This window comes from Lagenorhynchus albirostris, chromosome 15 (genome assembly GCF_949774975.1).
Source record: "Lagenorhynchus albirostris chromosome 15, mLagAlb1.1, whole genome shotgun sequence".
Classification (NCBI taxonomy): Eukaryota; Metazoa; Chordata; class Mammalia; order Artiodactyla; family Delphinidae; genus Lagenorhynchus; species Lagenorhynchus albirostris.
Genome location: NC_083109.1, coordinates 71,266,012 through 71,283,270, shown reverse-complemented (window position 1 = coordinate 71,283,270; position 17,259 = coordinate 71,266,012). Strand labels below are relative to the sequence as shown.

Sequence of the window (17,259 nt, the reverse complement as noted above, 5' to 3'; positions counted from 1 at the left end):
GGCTGTTGGGTCACTCCTGCGGGCCCTTGGGCAAATCCCTGCCCTTCTGGGCCAGTGAATGAGGGGGCGGAGTGAGCTGGCTCGGTGTGACCGGGAGTCGCTTACGCCCGTGTCTCCCCGAGAGCCCGCCCTTCTTGGCAGGCCGGCCAGGGTGAGGTGGGGTGGGCACGCCCTGGGCCCCTCAGAATTCCTGGTGTCAGGGCCTCCCTCCCTGCCGCCTCCTTGAGCCGCGCTGTGGAGGGCACAGCAGCTGGCTGGCCTGCAAGTATCTTTTCCTCCTCCCACTGGTCTGAGTTGCCCCTTGTCCCGGGGACCAGCAGACCCTTCCTGAGGGCCCAGGCCGGCTCCTGAGGCCGCCTCCTCCCCCTCCCCACTGGCTGGGTGGGGGTGGGAAGGGGGAGGGTGCAGCCAGCTGAGCCCTGATGATTTCCTGCCCTCACCCGGCGCTCACCACAGCTTCCTGCCACAGGCAGGCAGGCACTGAGGAGAGGCAGGCGCAGAGTCCAGGGGCAGGTAGGGCTGGGGCACAGGGTCTGTGTAGGGGTGGCTGGCGCCAGACTCCAGGTCAGGGCCTCACCGCCCTGGGTTCAAGGGTCTTCCAGAGCCTGCGCTGACGCCCGCTGAGGGGAGGAGACCCAGGGAGCCCCCGAGGAGGGCGCAGCTGCCCCCCACCAGGCTCCCAGCCTCGTGCCCGCTCAGCCCCTGTACCCTTTGTGGCCTGGCCCTTGCCCTGCTGCTGCTCTGTCCCCAAGGGGTGTGCGGCGAGCAGCTAGGCCCGGTCCACGCTCTCCCCTGCAGATGGAGGCAGGCAGCCTGGTCCTCTTTGTGCTGGGCCTCCTGCTGCTGCCTCTCTTGGCTGTGCTGCTGATGGCATTGTGTGTGCGTTGCCGAGAGCTGCCAGGTGAGTGGGTACTGGTGGGGTGTCTGGGTGCTCAGACACACCGACAGGGATCCTCACCCCACGCCCCAACTCCTTTGTCCCTCTTTAACTTTCGAGTCGCTGAGAGCCCCGTACTCCATCACCCTCTGCCCTCGTCACCCCCTTTTCCTGCCTCACGGGCCCTCTCTTCCCCAGGCTCATATGACACTGCTGCCTCCGATGGGTGAGTCTGCCCCGTCCGCCCTGGGTGTCTCCCTCAATACCCCGTGCAGGGCTGGGCCCCAGGGGACTGAGATGGGGTCTGGGGCCTCTCCCAGCTGTTTACCCAAACTGTGTCTCTCCTGCTAGTTTGACCCCAAGTAGCATCGTGATCAAACCGCCTCGTGAGTACATGGAGGGTCACCTTCCTTGGACGCGGGGGGAGCATCTCCTGGCGTGGGTGGGAGAGTGTGTGCCTTTGTTCAGTTTCCCCCTGTGGCTGCCCACATGGCCTTGACCTGAGCTGGGGGTGGGGAGGGAGATGGGTGCCCCCCCCACCAGGCCTGTCCAGGGCACAGGGGTGTCGTGGGTTAGTCTGCCCTTCGAGGCCTTGTCCAGGGTAGGGGCGTGAGCTTTGGAGTCATTCCTTCAGCTTGGTCCTGTGTTCTCAGCCACAGCCGCCTCCTGGCCACCAGCCACTTCCTACCCGCCTGTGACCTACCTGCTCCAGAGCCAGCCAGACCTGCTCCGTATCCCGTAAGTGGCCGCTTCCCCTCCAAATCCCCCTTTTTACCCCCTCACCTGCTTGGATTGGGGGCCTCTTTCCCTGTTGCAATCCCTCTTGCCCCAGAGCCCCACCCCAGCCTGCCCTCTGACCTTTGATTCCCAGGAGATCCCCACAGGCCCCCGGAGGCTCCCCCCGCATGCCGTCTTCCCAGCAGGACTCAGATGGTGGTAAGCGTGGAGCCGGGCCCGTGGGGCTGGGGCCAGGCAGAGGACAGGCCCCTGTGAGCTAGCTCAGTCTCCCTCTCCTGCTCTCTCTGCAGCCAACAGTGTGGCCAGCTATGAGAACGAGGGTGCGTCAGGGGCCCCGGCGGCCCTGGTTGGGAGGAGGCTGGGGCCTGTCCTGGGCTCCGCTGACCCTGTGTCGTTACCCACCCCAGAGGCAGTCTGTGAGGATGCGGACGAAGATGAGGATGAGGAAGACTATCCCGAGGGCTACTTGTGAGTGGCCAGGCGGGAGGTGGGAGCTGAGGCCGGGGCTCCTTGCTCACCCGCTCCTTGGCTCCCCTCAGGGTCGTGCTTCCTGACAACGTCCCGGCCACTGGCGCCGCCGTCCCACCAGCTCCTGCGTCCAGCAACCCTGGCCTCCGAGATAGCGCCTTCTCCAGTGAGTCGGCCTTCTGACCACTCCCCGCCCCTCTGTGCTGCGGCCCCTCGGCTCTTCCCTCTCCTCCTGGATGTTTGCTCCCCCTCCATTTTCTCTCTTCTCTCTTTCTAGCACTTCTGTCCTTCAGATAGGGGCACTTCCGGCTCCGATCGTCTGATTTCCTTACCTTTTCTCTTCTCTTCCCTCCTTGTCTTTTGCTTTTATTGTCTGCAAGATTTCCTTGACTTTATTCTTCTTTTGAGTCTATGCTTTCATCTTTCTTGTCCAAAAGCCCTTTCTTCATCTCTGAATGTTCCTTTTTCATAGCCTCCTATCTTGTCTCACAAAGGCAGTATCATCTCGTAAATCTCTAAGGAGAAGTAGGTTATAGGTCGTGTTTTTGGGAGTTTCTTTGGGAAGTTTTCTTCTGCTTTCTGTGTTGTTTCAGTTTCCTTTGGGCTGCCTTTCTCTCTTCGTTTTGGTTCCATCCTGCCTGTTCGAGGCTTTTCTAAGTGTCTTGTGATCTTCAGTGTTCCATTCCTCTCCTTCCTCTCTATACTTGCTCTGGGTCTTGACTTCCACACCCTGGCTTCATGTGCCATCCTGATTCTCAACTCACGGCCTCTCTCTTGAGCCCCAGACCATCTGTCCAAGTGCTTATTTTCATTCATTCATTCACTCATTCAGTCATCCATCATATTTACTGGGTGCCCCTGATATAATCACATCTAATGAGGCAGAGTTGTGATTAAAACAACTAACATTATTGAAGGCCTACTACATGCCCTACTAAGAGTTTTATGTGTATTAACTTATTAATATTAAACGTCACAATTCCCAGGGGCTTTTGAGCCTGTCCCTTCCCCTCCTGCCCCACACTTGTCCCATCTGTACAACGATTTGTTTATTTAACAGAAACTTGGCGGCACTGACGGTATGACAGGCCTTATTTTAATTCACCGTTTTCACAACACCCCTGTGTGGTGGGTACCGTTCCTCACCCTATTTTACAGATGAGAAAACTGAGGCCCAGAGCGGTTAGGTAGCTTGCCTGAGGTTGCACAGTTAGTTAATGCTGGAGCTGGACTTGAACCTGGGCAGTCTGACTCCGAAGCCTGCCTTGTCCACATCCTCAGGGAGAAATAAGTCAACACATGAAAGAATAAGATGTCGTCAATGGCGCTAAGCGCTAGGAAGGGACAAGGACAGGAGAGGGGGGTCAGGGCAGGCCTGGCTGAGGAGGAGGGGCCAACGGGGCTGATGGCGCCTCTGACTCGGCCCAGCCCCGCGTGTTGTTTCCTTCCGCACACGTGTCGCCCAGCCCCACCACCCTGAGCCGCTCCCCGTCCCTGCTCCCTGGCCTGGGGGACACGCTGGGGCCTGCTGTCCCTCCTCCCACAATTCCGTTTCCCCTAATCAATTCTGGTCAAGTCGTCCTACTTCTCTCCATCGCCACCCGCGTGGCAGGTCTGGACCGCCCTCCCTGCCTCCCTCTGGGGCTGACAGTGGGGATGGTCTCTGGGGGTCTGTGTGTAGGAGTCTCGGGCTGGTTATGTCAAAAGTCTTTGGGGGCTGCGGTTGGGAGCCTCTGGGTGTCTGCCTCGGGGGGTCTGGGTAACAGTGCGTGGGCGCCAATGCTTTTCCTGCAGTGGAGTCGGGGGAAGATTACGTGAATGTCCCTGAGAGTGAGGAGAGCGCGGATGCGTCTCTGGGTGAGTGGCTGGGGTCTGCCTTCCCTCCTCACTCTTGCACCCCCCCCACCCCATCCTCACTCTCATTCCGGCCTTGAGGGTGCCCACCGCCCCCTCTCTGGCTTCCTCACCCTCTGCCTGGGTGTCCTCCTCCTCTCTCACCCTCAGTGTGGCCTGCCTCCCTTTCGGTATGGCCGTCCCTCCTTCTGACCTGTCCCCACAGATGGGAGCCGGGAGTACGTGAACGTGTCCCAGGAGCTGCCGCCCGTGGCGAGGACCGAGCCTGGTGTGTGTCGGGGGAGGTAGGGCAGACGCTGGGGGAGCTGCCTTGGAGGAGAGCGGGATGGCCTGTCAGCTGAAGACCAACCCCCCTTCCCTCGCAGCCGGCCGGAGTTCCCAGGAGGTGGAGGGTGAGGAAGCTCCAGATTACGAGAATCTGCAGATCCACTGAAGGCCCGGTGAGAGGCCCGCCCGGCCCGGCCCTGCCCCGGGCCTGCGGGCCCTCCCCGCCCTCTCCTCTCTGAGTCTGGGGCCCCTGTGGCCGCCACCGACCTCCTGACCCTGTACCCCTCCCTCTGTCCCTGGCCCGCTGTGTTTCAGTGGGAGGCCACGTGGGGTCTGGAGCCAGCCTTGCCTGGGAGTGCTGAGCTGAGCAGCCGGCAGCGGCTCTGTGGCCCCCACTCGGCATCCCGCCCCGCCTCCAACCTGACGACAGCCTGAGAACTCTCCCCCTAACTTATTGTCACTCCGGGGTCCCGTCCGTGTGGCCCCAGTACTCTGCACCTTCTGATGCAGCCTGAGAACAAGCCACCCTGGCCCCAGCCCTGCTCTGTAACAGAATAAAGGCTGCTGTGGTCCGTAGTGCTCTTAGCTTTGGGGGGCCCAGTGGGTCGGAGTCAGGGTGAGGGTGGGCTGTGTCTGAGGTCCTGAGTGTGTGTGTGTGTGCGCGCACGTGTGTGTGTGTGTGTGTGTGTGTGTGTGGGTCTCCATCCTTGCAGACCCTCTGTGCTCCCGAGGGTCCTGACCAGGTATGTGTGAGTGACTGGACGAAGCCTGGGACACGTCACCTTCTGAGTGAGGCAGTTCTGAGCCCAGCTGGCACTCCTGGGGCTCAGGTGCATCTCCTCATGAGTTAGTCCTTGGAAGTGGCAGACGACGGCCGAGGTGATGGGAGAACAGGGCATGGGGAAGCGCTGGGTGGGCGTCTAGAGCAAGACCCTTCCCCACCGGCCCCTGGTTTCTCCATCTTTAAAACAAGGGGGTGGACTTGATGACCTCAAAGGGCTTGCTTTTTTAAAAAAAATTAATTAGTTTTTGGCTGCATTGAGTCTTTGTTGCTGCGCACGGGCTTTCTCTAGTTGCAGAGAGCACGGGTTACTCACTGCGGTGGCTTCTCATTGCGGAGCATGGGCTCTAGAGCGCAGGCTCAGTAGTTGTGGCGCACAGGCCCGGTTGCTCCGTGGCATGTGGGATCCTCCCAGACCAGGGCTTGAACTTGTGTCCCCTGCATTGGCAGGCAGATTTTTAACCACAGTGCCACCAGGGAAGTCCCTCAAATGGCTTTCTTAATTCTTACTTTTTGTGGTCCTTAATAAAACAGAACTTTCAAAATTGTCTAAGCAACTGAAAAAGTTAACGGGCAGCACAGTCCTCTTCAGACTTGACTTAGAGATGACTTACCTGGGGGTTTTGCGAAAATGCAGATTCTGATTCAGTCCATCTGGGATGTAGCCTGAGACTCTGCATTCCTAACGAGCTCCCAAGTGGTTCTACTGCTGCTGCTCCAAGACCCCCCACTCTGAGTACGAGGGTCTGGTGGATACCCTGGTCGTTGGGACTGGCCCCCGTGCGGGCGTGTGACAACCTGGCCAGAGTGAGGCCCAGCGCTGGACATGAGCAGGAAGTGTCAGGAAGGAGAAGCTTTTTTTTTTTTTTTGTGGTACGCGGGCCTCTCACTGTTGTGGCCTCTCCCGTTGCGGAGCACAGGCTCCGGACGCGCAGGCTCAGCGGCCATGGCTCACGGGCCCAGCCGCTCCACAGCATGTGGGATCTTCCCGGACCGGGGCATGAACCCGTGTCCCCTGCATCGGCAGGCAGACTCTCAACCACTGCGCCACCAGGGAAGCCCAGGAGAAGCTTTTTGTTCATGGCAGTTGTGAAGCTGGGAGAATGTGGTCCTGGAGCCCCCACCTGGAGAGCATCCCAAGAATGAAGCCAGTATGGAAGAGAGAAGGCCTGGAGGTGGGCAGGGCTGGCTTCCTGGTGGTGTCAGAATGCCTGGATCTAGTCACACCTGAAGCGAGATATCCCCTCAGACTCTGGTTACTTGGGCCAATAAATGACCAGTTTTCTTCAACCAGCTTGATTTGGGGTTTCTGTCACATACAACTAGAGTAGTCCTGAGCGGGATGCAAAGTTGTTGGTGTCCTCTGGCCTCCAAAGGTAATAGCAACAGCTCCTCTATATAGCGCCTGCCACATTTCCGTGCTTATTTCATCATTGTCACGCCCCTGTTGTCAGTTACTGTGCGTATCTCCATTTTGCAGGTGAGGAAACACAGGCTCAGAGAGGAAAAGTGATTTTCAGTGGCAAATCTGGGCTGAGATCTGGGCCTGTTGGCGTCCAGAGTCATTGCTGCCAGCACCCTTGCTCTGGGTGTTGTATTAGGAGCCGCTGCACCAGGCGGGGAGGTTGTGAGAGGCCTGTTGGAGAAGTGGGGGAGGGAGGTCTGGGGAAGTGTTTGGACAAGCTGGACATCAACAGGTGGCATGGTCTTTTTTTTTGGTTTTTTTTGGCCGATGTGTGGCATGTGGGATCTTAGTTCCCCAACCAGGGATCGAACCCACGCCCCCTGCAGTGGAAGCGCGGAGTCCTAACCACTGGACCACCAGGGAAGTCCAAGTCATTTTATTGGGAGGAAATAGAAAAGGGCAGAGGCACCTTTATGCCTGGGCTGAGGGACAGAAACAGTTTACCAACAAGGTCATGTTGGTGCCACCACCCTGAGAATAACCTAGCGACATCAGTCAAGCTGAAGATGGTGTGTCCCTTTGCCTAGCATATCCCTGGGTGTAAACCTGGACAAAGCAGCACGTGGGCTAAGGGGTAGGTCCAGGGGGCTCAGGGCAAACTGTAATGGCTGACAGCGGGACACAGCCGACACCGTCACTGGGAGAGTGGACGGAGGGCCTGCAGTCCAGTGACACCGTGGAGACCCACCAGCAGAGAAAGATCAGTGGACTGGAGCAACATGTCACCTCCGATAAATATCACCAGCAGAAGGTGAAGTGAGAAAAGGAAAGCAAGTGTTTTATTTATATAAACCTAAATACATGAAAAACCTGTACATGTTGTCCAGGGATACACATATATGCAAGGATAGTAAGATAGGCAAAGGACGGAATTCCCAGTCAGTCCAGTGGTTGCGACTCTGTGCTTTCACTGCCATGGGCCATGTGTTCCATCCCTGGTCAGGGAGCTAAGATCCCACAAGCCGTGAATCGCGGCCAAAAAAAAGAAAAAGAAAAGAAAAAAAAAGATAGGCAAAGGAATGAGGAATATCAAACTCTGGAGGGTGGCTACCATGGGCCAGAGGGGGAGGATACCTGGGAAGGAGTTCAGGAAGGGCCTCCGTGTTATGTGTAATGTCTTGTTCGTATTAAGCAGGGTTGGATACAGAGGTGTATGATACGTGTCTCTCAAGTGTTTGCAAATCTGAATGGTTTTGTAATAAGAAGGGAGGCCAAGACCTAAGGGGGCAGTGGATGGAGGCAGAAAAGTAGGGCAGCTTTAGGAGGCAGTAAACAGGAGGCTGAGAGGGGCCGGTCGGTCTGCGCCCAGTAGGTGAGTTGCACACGGCGCTCCAGGCTTTAGGAGCAACGTAGGCAAGGGCCCTGAGGTGGGATCCGTGAGGCGGCTCCCAGAGAGATCCACGGGAGACATGGTGGGCTAGCTGAAGACGTGGCGGTGGCCGTGGAGCGAGGTGGTAGAAGGGGATGTTGGAGGCAGAAGCAAAGGACGTGGTGATGGGTTGGCCGTGGGCCGCAAGGCTTGGGGAAGTCCAAGGTGACTCTGGGTCCTTGCCTTGGTGGGTTGGGGGCGGGGTGTGCCCTGAGGCACGAAGCAGCTTCCCACTGGTGTTTCTTGGATCAGCAAGAGAATGTGGCTTTGCTTCCACCAGTGGATGAGCCAGGAGGGACAGAGAGTCAAGGCAACGAGGTCTACGGGGCTGGGCTGGGGTTCTTAGCATAGTGGGGCGGTCAGTAGGTGGAATCCCTGCAGCTGGGGAGCAGAAACAGATTTTTTCTTGAAGTCCGTTGCTGGAGGAAAGGTAGATTTAGTGATAAGTGAGAGACAATGTTTACTGGAATTGCTGGGGAGAAAATTGGGTGCTTGTAAAGGCCATCGGAAGGTAACAGCCCTATTGATTTGGGGTCTCTCAGAAGCGGTCCTTGAGATAAGGGTCCCAGTGCAAATAGTTTATTTGGGAGGTGGTCCCAAAAACACTGACAGGGGAGTGAGACAGGAAAGAGAAGGCAGCCAACAAAGGATGCATTATAGAGCCAGTTACACATGTGGGCAACTGGGGCACAGCCCTGCCAGGGCAGTCTGGGGGCCTTGTGGAGTGGGTGGGTATGAGCCATCCTGCCTGGGGAGGGAGCTGGGGTATTTGTACAACCTCGCCCATTACTCACCAACTGAGGGTGGCTCCAGGGAAAGGGGGGCTGTTAATTCTCCAGAACTTCTGGCCTGCCACTCACGTGGGCACAGTGGGCACCAGTGGCCCCAGCAAGCCTGGAGCAGAGGAAGGCAGGTGCCGGCAGATGCGTGGGCCAGTGAGCCCTGAAATGGTGAGGAGGGCCACGGACAAGGCATCGACAGTGCCTGTTGCAAGAGCTCGGGCCGTTTGTGGTATTCAGTGCCATTGTTTTCCAGAATGCACTGTGTGGCGCATGAGTCCCGAGAGAAGCTTCTCAAGGAAGCCTTCTGCTTTCAGGAGAGTTTGGGAAAAGTGCATTCTCTAAATCCTCCGGGCAGAGTCAAGTGCACTTTGCTGAGTTCATGGCTCTGAGGGATCCTGTGAGAAACCTTTGTTTCTCTTTGCCTAATCTAGTATTCCCCAAATGTATTTGACTTTAGGACTTTTTTTAAAAAAATAAATTTATTAATTTATTTATTTTTGGCTGCGTTGGGTCTTTGTTGCAGTGCGCGGGCTTCTCATCGCGGTGACTTCTCCCATTGCGGAGCACGGGCTCCAGGCGCACGGGCCTCAGTAGTTGTGGCTCATGGGCTCAGTAGTTGTGGCGCACGGACCTAGCCACTCCGTGGCATGTGGGATCTTCCAGGACCAGGGCTCGAACCCATGTCCCCTGCACTGGCAGGCGGACTCCCAACCACTGCACACCAGGGAAGCCCTGACTTTAGAACTTTAAAAGATGTTATTAGCATTTTGCCGGCCACCTTCTAACATCTATAGAGGACTTCTTTTGTTTTTCCTTGCCAGTATCCACCCCTTCTTCTTCCAATGACGCCACCTGTATTTGAAATGTCTATGTGGCTCAGGTGGGACTTAGGAAGTCTTAGATGTGCATGTGACCCAGGATTGACCAATCATTATATCCCATCCCCCTGGCTACAGTCATTGGTTGATAGAGGGGCACATGACCCGATTTAGGCCAATGAGACACATTCCTGAGACTTTCAGTGGAACTAATAGGAAAGAGAAGCTCTTTGTCCACTATGGTGTCAAGCCCATAAGACGTAGGCCTGGAGCTTTTGCAGACTTCCACGTAGAGGGAGGCTGCCTGAGAATGAAGGCTCCAGAGAGGAAAGCAGAGTCAACAGAAATGGAAATAGGAAAACTGAGTCCTGATAGCTGTATAAGCACCCAGATCCCATGATCCAACATGCCTGAAGACATTGCTCCCTGATGAGTCAATCTCATCAGGCCAATTGGTTAGGTCCATTCGAGCCAGGCTTTCTTCTACTTGCCACAAAAAATTCCTAGTGGATAACCACGGCGCCTATCGTTTCCACCAAATCCCAACCACAATCAGGCCAACCCAGGCTGGTGATGAGCCCCTGGTGACCAATGTGTGAAACTCACCTTTTTCCTCACCCTCCACCTCTTCTAACTGCTCCTCAGAGATACCTGGGTGCACACTTTATGGCTGGTAACCCATCTGTCCTGGACACATGGGTCTGCCCTCCTACCTAATCCCCTCCCAGTGTCCCACTTTCCTCCTCAACACCCACCTGCCCAGGGAAATCTTTCTGGTTTTTCCTTACTTTTGCTTTATTTACTTGGTATTATTAGTCTTGGAGCTGATGAGCAATAATTCTAGAGAGGGGACTGAGTTTGGTGGCAAGAGCACTGGGATACAGGTGAGGAGGCTTAAGTTTCAGTCCCAACTCTGCCACTAGATTTCTGGACTTTGGGAACCTTTGAGGATGTTGAACTTAAGTTTTAAAACCTTCTCATTGTGAGGTCCCTAGCCCCAAAAGCTGTCCCTGGAAGTATAAGAATGGGATCCCTTGTTGCTGAGAAAGTAGTTGGAACTCAGGTATGGCTGGGGCCAGAGGCTTAAATATCACTACCAACTTCTAATTTCTCCACTGATTCCATTTTCACAGCCTCTTCCTTGTGGTCAGGTGATGGTTCTGGCAGCTGCAGCGACCATGTCCTTCCAGTTCCTATCCTCGGGGGTGGGGGGAGCAAAATGTCCCAGCACCGCCAGCAAAAGCCCTAAACTTACTCTAATTGTCTTAGCTTGGGTCACAAGACTCCCCGAACCAATCACTGGCCAGGAGAATGCCATGTGCTGACTGACTTAGGCCTGGGTCATATACTCCACTCTGAGGGAGTGGAAATGGGGAAGGCACCGGAAATGGGGAAGACACCCAGAGAAAATTAGGGGCTATTGCTGGTAGAAGGGAGGATGGCTGTTGGGATACATTTATTCCACATTTATTGTGTGCCGCACTCATGATTTCACGGAGTCTCACAACACTCTGGTCTACAAGGTGTAAGGAACCCCTTTTGTAGAGAAGCGAACAGGCTCAGGGAGGTTAAGTGATTTGCTTAAAGTCACACAGCAAATGCCAGAGTTATTTATGGAAATGCAGCCTACTTTGGAGTGAAGGGAGGGAGACTATGTTAAAAGTTGGTGCAAAAGGAGAAAACAAGGAAGCGGACCCAAGGAGAAATTCCACAAAGAGCCAATTCTGCTTTGCATAGGCATTTTTGCTAAAACTTTTGGGAATAAGGCTCTCTCTCTCTGCTGGGACCCCTCAACAGGGAGGACACATGGGCCTGGAGCTGCCAGGGGCCACCATGTGAAGGGCACCTGTGAGGGGGAAGATAGCACAGAGGTGAGCAGTGCCAGGTAGGGGGAAATGGTTCCTGAGAACATGGGTTGAGGTCCTGGATCCACACATTCCTGAAGCTGGCACCACCCACGAACTGCTCAGTTACATGAGTTAATTAACACCCTTCACTTGGCTCTGCTCCATGGGTTTCTGTCGTTTGCAAATGAAAGGGCCCTGACTCATCTGGACAGGATGCTGTGGGTCTTCGACCTTCAACAAGGCCCACTTTCAGGCAGTGACATAGGCCACGCGAGATGTCACACGGTTCACATGTGTTTGGTCGCTACCGTGACCCTGAGTAAGTTCTTCTCATTATCACCCTTTTACAAATGAGGAAACTGAGGCTCAGAGAGGGCAGGTGGCCAGACCAAGCAGGGTACTGGCTTCCCCTCCCCAAGTGGTCTAAGCAACCCCTGTTCCCAAGTGCCTCCCTCTATCTGTACCCACCAAGTCCCCCCTCAGGCCTCTCTGTCCACCTCTGTCCCCCAGGGGGGCGGGTGGCCAAGGCCATTCAGGGCTCACTCCCCTGCCGGACTTCAAAGGGGCTGCAGGCTCTGGGCTGTGGGCAGCTGGCCCTGAGCCAAGTCCCTCTTCTTGGGGACACACGGGCTACGTGAGCCTGAGGGGTGGACGCTTGGAGCATCTGTGGCCCTGTGGGGGCTGGGAGCCCTCTGAGCTCCGAGAAAGATGGGGACCTGGGGCCCCTCCTGCCTCCACGCTCGGGGTCCCCGTCCCCGTCTGCCTCCTTGTATGCCTCGGCTGGGCCTCTGAGCTCTCTCTCCCTCTCCCACCTGGCTCTCAGGCTCGCCACTTGTCTTTCTGTTTCCGGGTACCCTGCGGCACCCCGCACACCAAGCTCCGACTCCGGGCCCCCTCTCTCCCCATCCCATTTGCCACTTTCACTTTTGCCTCCACCGTATTCTCTTGGCCTCTCCCTTCCCTCGCCCCTCGTCTCTGTGTGTCTCTGGATCACCCGTTCCCTTCCTGACTCTTTGTCTCCCTCTCTGTGGGCCTCAATCTGTTTCACAGTCTCTGTCTTGGAAGCCGTATCTCTCATCTGTCTCTCTGCCCTGTCTCTCTCTGTCTCTGTGGCCCTCTGTCCCTCTGTGATCTCTCTCTTGTTCTCTGTCTCCCTCCTCCTCTCCCTGCCCCACCCTCCCCACATCCTGAGTTGTCTTTGGGGAACCGGAAATTTGGGGGATCAGAGAGATACCAGGAGGCTCAGCTGCTGCCGCCTAAAGATAATTGGTGGGGGGGTGCCTGGGTTGGATGTGGGGGGAGCCCAGAATCCGCTGCATCTTCCTCCCAGCCCTGGTGCACGCAGAGACAGACAGGAATTATGTCACCCCTTTGGGGCTCAGGCCGACCCTCCGTGGACTGGGCCTGATGAGCCCGCCTCCCTCTCGGGGTTCCTGTGAGAATTAAATCAAGTAGCCCAGCCGGAGCGAGAGCCCAGGAAGATGGGGCGAGTGAGGAGCAGCAGGGAGGGGGCAGGGCGGGGTGCCCAAGGGCGAGGCTGGCTGGGGTTGGCAAGGGGCTGAGGGAAGGGAGGCTCCCAGGTGCTCTGAGCCCATCCCTCCCCCTCCCTGCACCTCAGGGCTTCCACCTGTACCACGGTGGGCTTATTTATTTAACACATGTTTGGCAGTCCTGTCTGCTATTCATTGCTTTAATCCTCACAATACCCTGAGGAAGTGGGTTCTGTTATTTATTCTATTTTAGAGATGGGGAAACCGAGGCACAGAGAAGTTGAGTGACCTGCCCAAGGTCACACAGCTGGAACCCTCGATGTGACAGGACTCTGGCTGAATTAGTCTGGTCATTGCCAATGTCTGGGTACATTGTATACGTGCTGGTTTTAAACAGTGGCAGCATTAACTCACCTTAAATCTTGGGGAGAGAAAGTAATTTTCTTCTCAATTCTGATTATGGTTATGGAGAAAGGCTCTTTGGGTGCTATTAACTGTCCTTAGACACTTGCTAATCTCCCTTTGTGCACAGAGAGGAAGCCTCAAGCTCGGTGCCCTGAGCAGGCAGTGGATGGAATTTAACCATTTTGATTTTGCTGGATTTGTTTTTTAGGGTTTCCTTTTATTTAAGGAAAGAAATACAGGATTTCCATTTAGGAATGTGGCATGTAGTTGCCTATTAAATGAATTTGAGGTTTTTTGTTTTGTTTGGTTTGTTTTTGTTTTGGTCTCACCGCATGGCTTGTGGGATCTTAGTTCCCTGGTGAGGGATTGAACCTGGGACCCCTGCCGTGAAAGCCCGTGTCCTAACCACTGGACCACCAGGGAAGTCCCTGAATTTGAGTTTTTAAAGGAAGTCATTTTAAAGAAAAATAATAAGATTGAGTACAGGCAGTTATGGATATGGTAAAAGTCCTGAATGTGGATTCAGAATTGAATGTTAGGAAACCCAGAGCCGGTCGGTGACCGAGAGCCCTTTACTTGCTCTGCCAATGTCCCTCCCAGCCTGGCCGAGCCCGCCATTGCTTCTCCCAGACCTCGTGGCCAGTCAGTAACAGAGGTGAGACCCTAGCAGCCATCGGAGGGGCTGGATGGGTGGTGGTGGAGGCACTGCAGCCTGGGAGACCCTCCAGATCCTGCAGAGCTCCTGGTAGCAAGCAACAGAAACCAGCTGAGACTGTTTGCTTCAAAGAGATTCACCAGAGGGGGAGCCAGGCCCAGAGGATCACGGGAGAGGGCTGAGGCGGGTTTGGAAAACCAGCAGGAAGTGAGGAGAAGGTCTGAGCACAGGTGGCGGTGCTCAGACATTCCCAGCCCTGCCATCAGGCCACTGGCTTGACCCTCAACTGTCCCTCCCAGGCCCCACACCCACGCCCAGGCTACCTGGGTGTTGGGGAGAGGGTTCTCCCTATACGGGAAGCAGGGCCAGGGCCCTCCAGTGTCCCGTCACTCATGGCTCCTCCCATGTAAGGGTCATGGGCTGTGGACTGCCCCCTCTCCCAGGCCTCCCCACCCCTGACCGGGCAGCCAGGCACCCCTCATCGCCAGGCCTAACTCCTGCTCTGCCCTGGCCTTACTTGGAGCTCCTTCTCTGCTCTGGGCCTCAGTCCACTCATCTGCTGAGTGGGGGTGATGGAGCCCAAGCAGATCAGTGGTTTTTAAATTACCCCAAGGAACTAATTCAGAGATTTGGCAGACAGTGGATGTGTTGAGGCAAATAGGAGATTTTGAGGGGCGTCTGTTGACCCAGGCTTTCTCTTGGACAAAATAATTGTTATAATTTATTTTTACCATAAAAGATAATGGTATATCTGAACTCACAAATCAAGTTTATGCTGATTGAAAAAAAATGTTTATGCTGATAAAAGGCTGCTTTTTATCTGTTTCATGTATGTGGGCCTGCTGGCAGAACTTCAACCATTTACCTCCCCCTTGCTCTCTGAGCCAGTCATGCTGACCTTCCTGCCCCGTCCTCCCCAAACAGGCCAGGCTCATTTCTGCCCATGGGTCTTTGCACTTGCCTTTCCATCTGCTTGGAGCCCTTCTCCCATGTCCTCACATGGCCCTCTCCTTTTGTCATTCAGCTCCTCAAGTAATCTTGTCCCGCTCCCAGTCACCCTGGATCCGGTCACCGGTCATCATAACACTGATTTTTATGCATTTGGTGTTTATCGTTTGTCTCTCCTCTAGATCGTGAGCTAGTTCCCCCTTCATCTCTCTCCCTCCAGGGCCTGGCATTGATCTTGGCACAGAGTAAGTGCTCGGTAAGTATTGTTGAATGAATGAATTAAAAGAGAGCTGACGACAAGCATGTGAGCCCCTAAGTGAAAAGTTCCCCGTGGCCCTTGCAGTCCTAACACGTGGTCACACATCCAGCCTGAGGGAAGCACTGTCTAAGAGAAGGGTTGCAATCTGGTGGCCCACTGCAGTGTTTAATTTTTTTTTAATTGTGGTTAAAAAAAAAAACAGGTAGCAGAAAGTTCACCATCTTAACCATTTCTAAGTGTACAGTTGAGTAGTATTAAGTATATTCACCTTGTTGTACAACAGATCTCCTGAACATTTTCACCTTACAAAACTGAAACAACTCCCCATTCCCTTTCCCCCAGCCCCTGACAACCACCAGTCTACTTTTTGTTTCTATGCGTTTGACTTTAGCTACCTCATACAAGTGGAGTCGTACAGTATTTGTCCTTCTGTGACTAGCTTATTTTACTCAGCATTATGTCCTCAAGGTTCATCCATGTTGTAGCATGTGACACGATTTCCTTCATTTTTAAGGCTGAATAATATTCCATTCCATGTATACATAACATTTTGTTTATCCCTTCCTCTGTTGAAATGTCTATCCAAGTCTTTTGTCCATTTCTTAATTCAGTTGTTTGGTTTTTTGTTGTTGAGTTGTAGGATTCTTTATATATTCTAGATATTAACTCCTTATCAGATATATGATTTGCAAATATTTTCTACCATTCTGTAGGTTGTCTTTTCACTCTGCTGATTGTGTCCTTTGAGGCACAGAAACTTTTAAGTTTGATGTAGTCCCTTTTATCTATTTTTGCTTTTGTTGCTGTGCTTTTGGGTGTGATATTCAAGAAATCATTGCCAAATCCAATGTCACGAAGATTTTCCCCTAATGTTTTTTTTCTGGGAGTTTTATAGTGTTAGGTGTTTAATCTATTTTGAATTAATTTTTGTATATGGTGTTAGGTAAGGGTCCAACTTCATTCTTTTGCAAGTGGATATTCAGTTTTACCAACACCATTTGTTGAAAAGACTATCCATTCTTCATTGAATGGTCTTAGCACCCTTGTTGAAAATCATTTGACCATATAAGTGAGGGCTTATTTATGGACTCTGTATTTTATTCCATTGGTCTATCTGTCTGTCTGTCTTTATGTCAGTATCACACTGTTTTGATGACTGTAGCTTTGTAGTAAGCTTTGAAATCAGAAAGTATGAGTCTTCTAAAATTTGTTCTTCTTTATCAAGATTGTTTTGGGGGACTTCCCTGGTGGCACAGTGGTTAAGAATCCTCCTGCCAATGCAGGGGACATGGGTTCGATCCCTGGTCCGGGAAGATCCCACATGCCTCGGAGCAACTAAGCCTGTGTGCCACAACTACTGAAGCCCACATGCCTAGAGCCCATGCTCTGCAACAAGAGAAGCCATTGCAATGAGAAACCCACACACTGCAACGGAGAGTAGCCCCCGCTCGCTGCAACTAGAGAAAGCCTGAATGCAGCAATGAAGACCCAATGCAGCCAAAACTAAATAAAATAAAAATAAATACATTATTTTGGCTATTCAGGGTCCCTTGAGATTCCACATGAATTTTAGGATGGATTTTTTTCTATTTAATTTTTAAAAATTAGTTGCTGTATTAGTTAGATTTGACTGAGACCTGACTATAATAGATCAGGCAAATAATAGTCTAATTCTTTGTGCAAATTAGAGAAAGATACCCTATTCTCCACAGACTTTATTTCCCCCTGTTGGAAAATTGTTTTGATATGCTGATTTTGTTCAAATAAGACATTCCATTATTGTATTCCAGAAAATGGTCACATGCACATATAAATCTGCCATGTCCACCACGTGAATATGTCCTGTGAGGCAAGCAGCCCCCGGTCCAGGGAGGTGTGCCAGCTCCACAGCATCACCAAGGACCCAGCTTCCTTCTACATTTCCTAGTCACCATCTTCAACTCTTACCTCCATCCTCAGAGTCACAAGATGGCTGCCAGTGCTCACATCTGTGTTCCAGCAGGAAAAAGTAGAGCTGGGAGGGGCAAACTGGGTGCCTCTCCCACCAACTCCAAGCCCCCATTCCAGATTTTATGCATCTCCACTCAGGGAGACCACAGCTTCTATTTCACTAGCCAATCCTAACTTCAGGGGAGGCCAGGAAATGCATTTTTTTTTACCTGATCACATCTTCAAATCAGAGTTCTGTAACTAAGGAAGAACCAAGTAACGAGAGGGCCACTATGGGTTCCCCACT

General features: G+C 53.5%; 1 protein-coding gene across 14 annotated transcripts; it reads left to right on the top strand.

Moving 5' to 3' along the window:
- The first annotated feature begins 61 nt into the window (after positions 1-61).
- Positions 62-6,275, top strand: LAT (linker for activation of T cells). 14 transcript variants are annotated; one of them, XM_060122246.1, is made up of 11 exons: positions 62-901; positions 1,076-1,103; positions 1,229-1,263; positions 1,531-1,615; positions 1,749-1,813; positions 1,906-1,935; positions 2,023-2,083; positions 2,155-2,249; positions 3,878-3,940; positions 4,143-4,205; positions 4,303-6,275. In XM_060122246.1, the coding sequence occupies exons 1-11, from the start codon at positions 799-801 to the stop codon at positions 4,368-4,370; spliced, it is 696 nt and encodes a 231-aa protein (XP_059978229.1). In that variant the 5' UTR covers positions 62-798; the 3' UTR covers positions 4,371-6,275. The 14 variants fall into 14 exon arrangements, with proteins under 14 accessions (XP_059978229.1, XP_059978228.1, XP_059978227.1 ...); XM_060122245.1 differs by having other exon boundaries at positions 1,537-1,615; positions 1,906-2,083; XM_060122244.1 differs by having other exon boundaries at positions 1,906-2,083.
- The last annotated feature ends 10,984 nt before the right edge of the window (positions 6,276-17,259 follow it).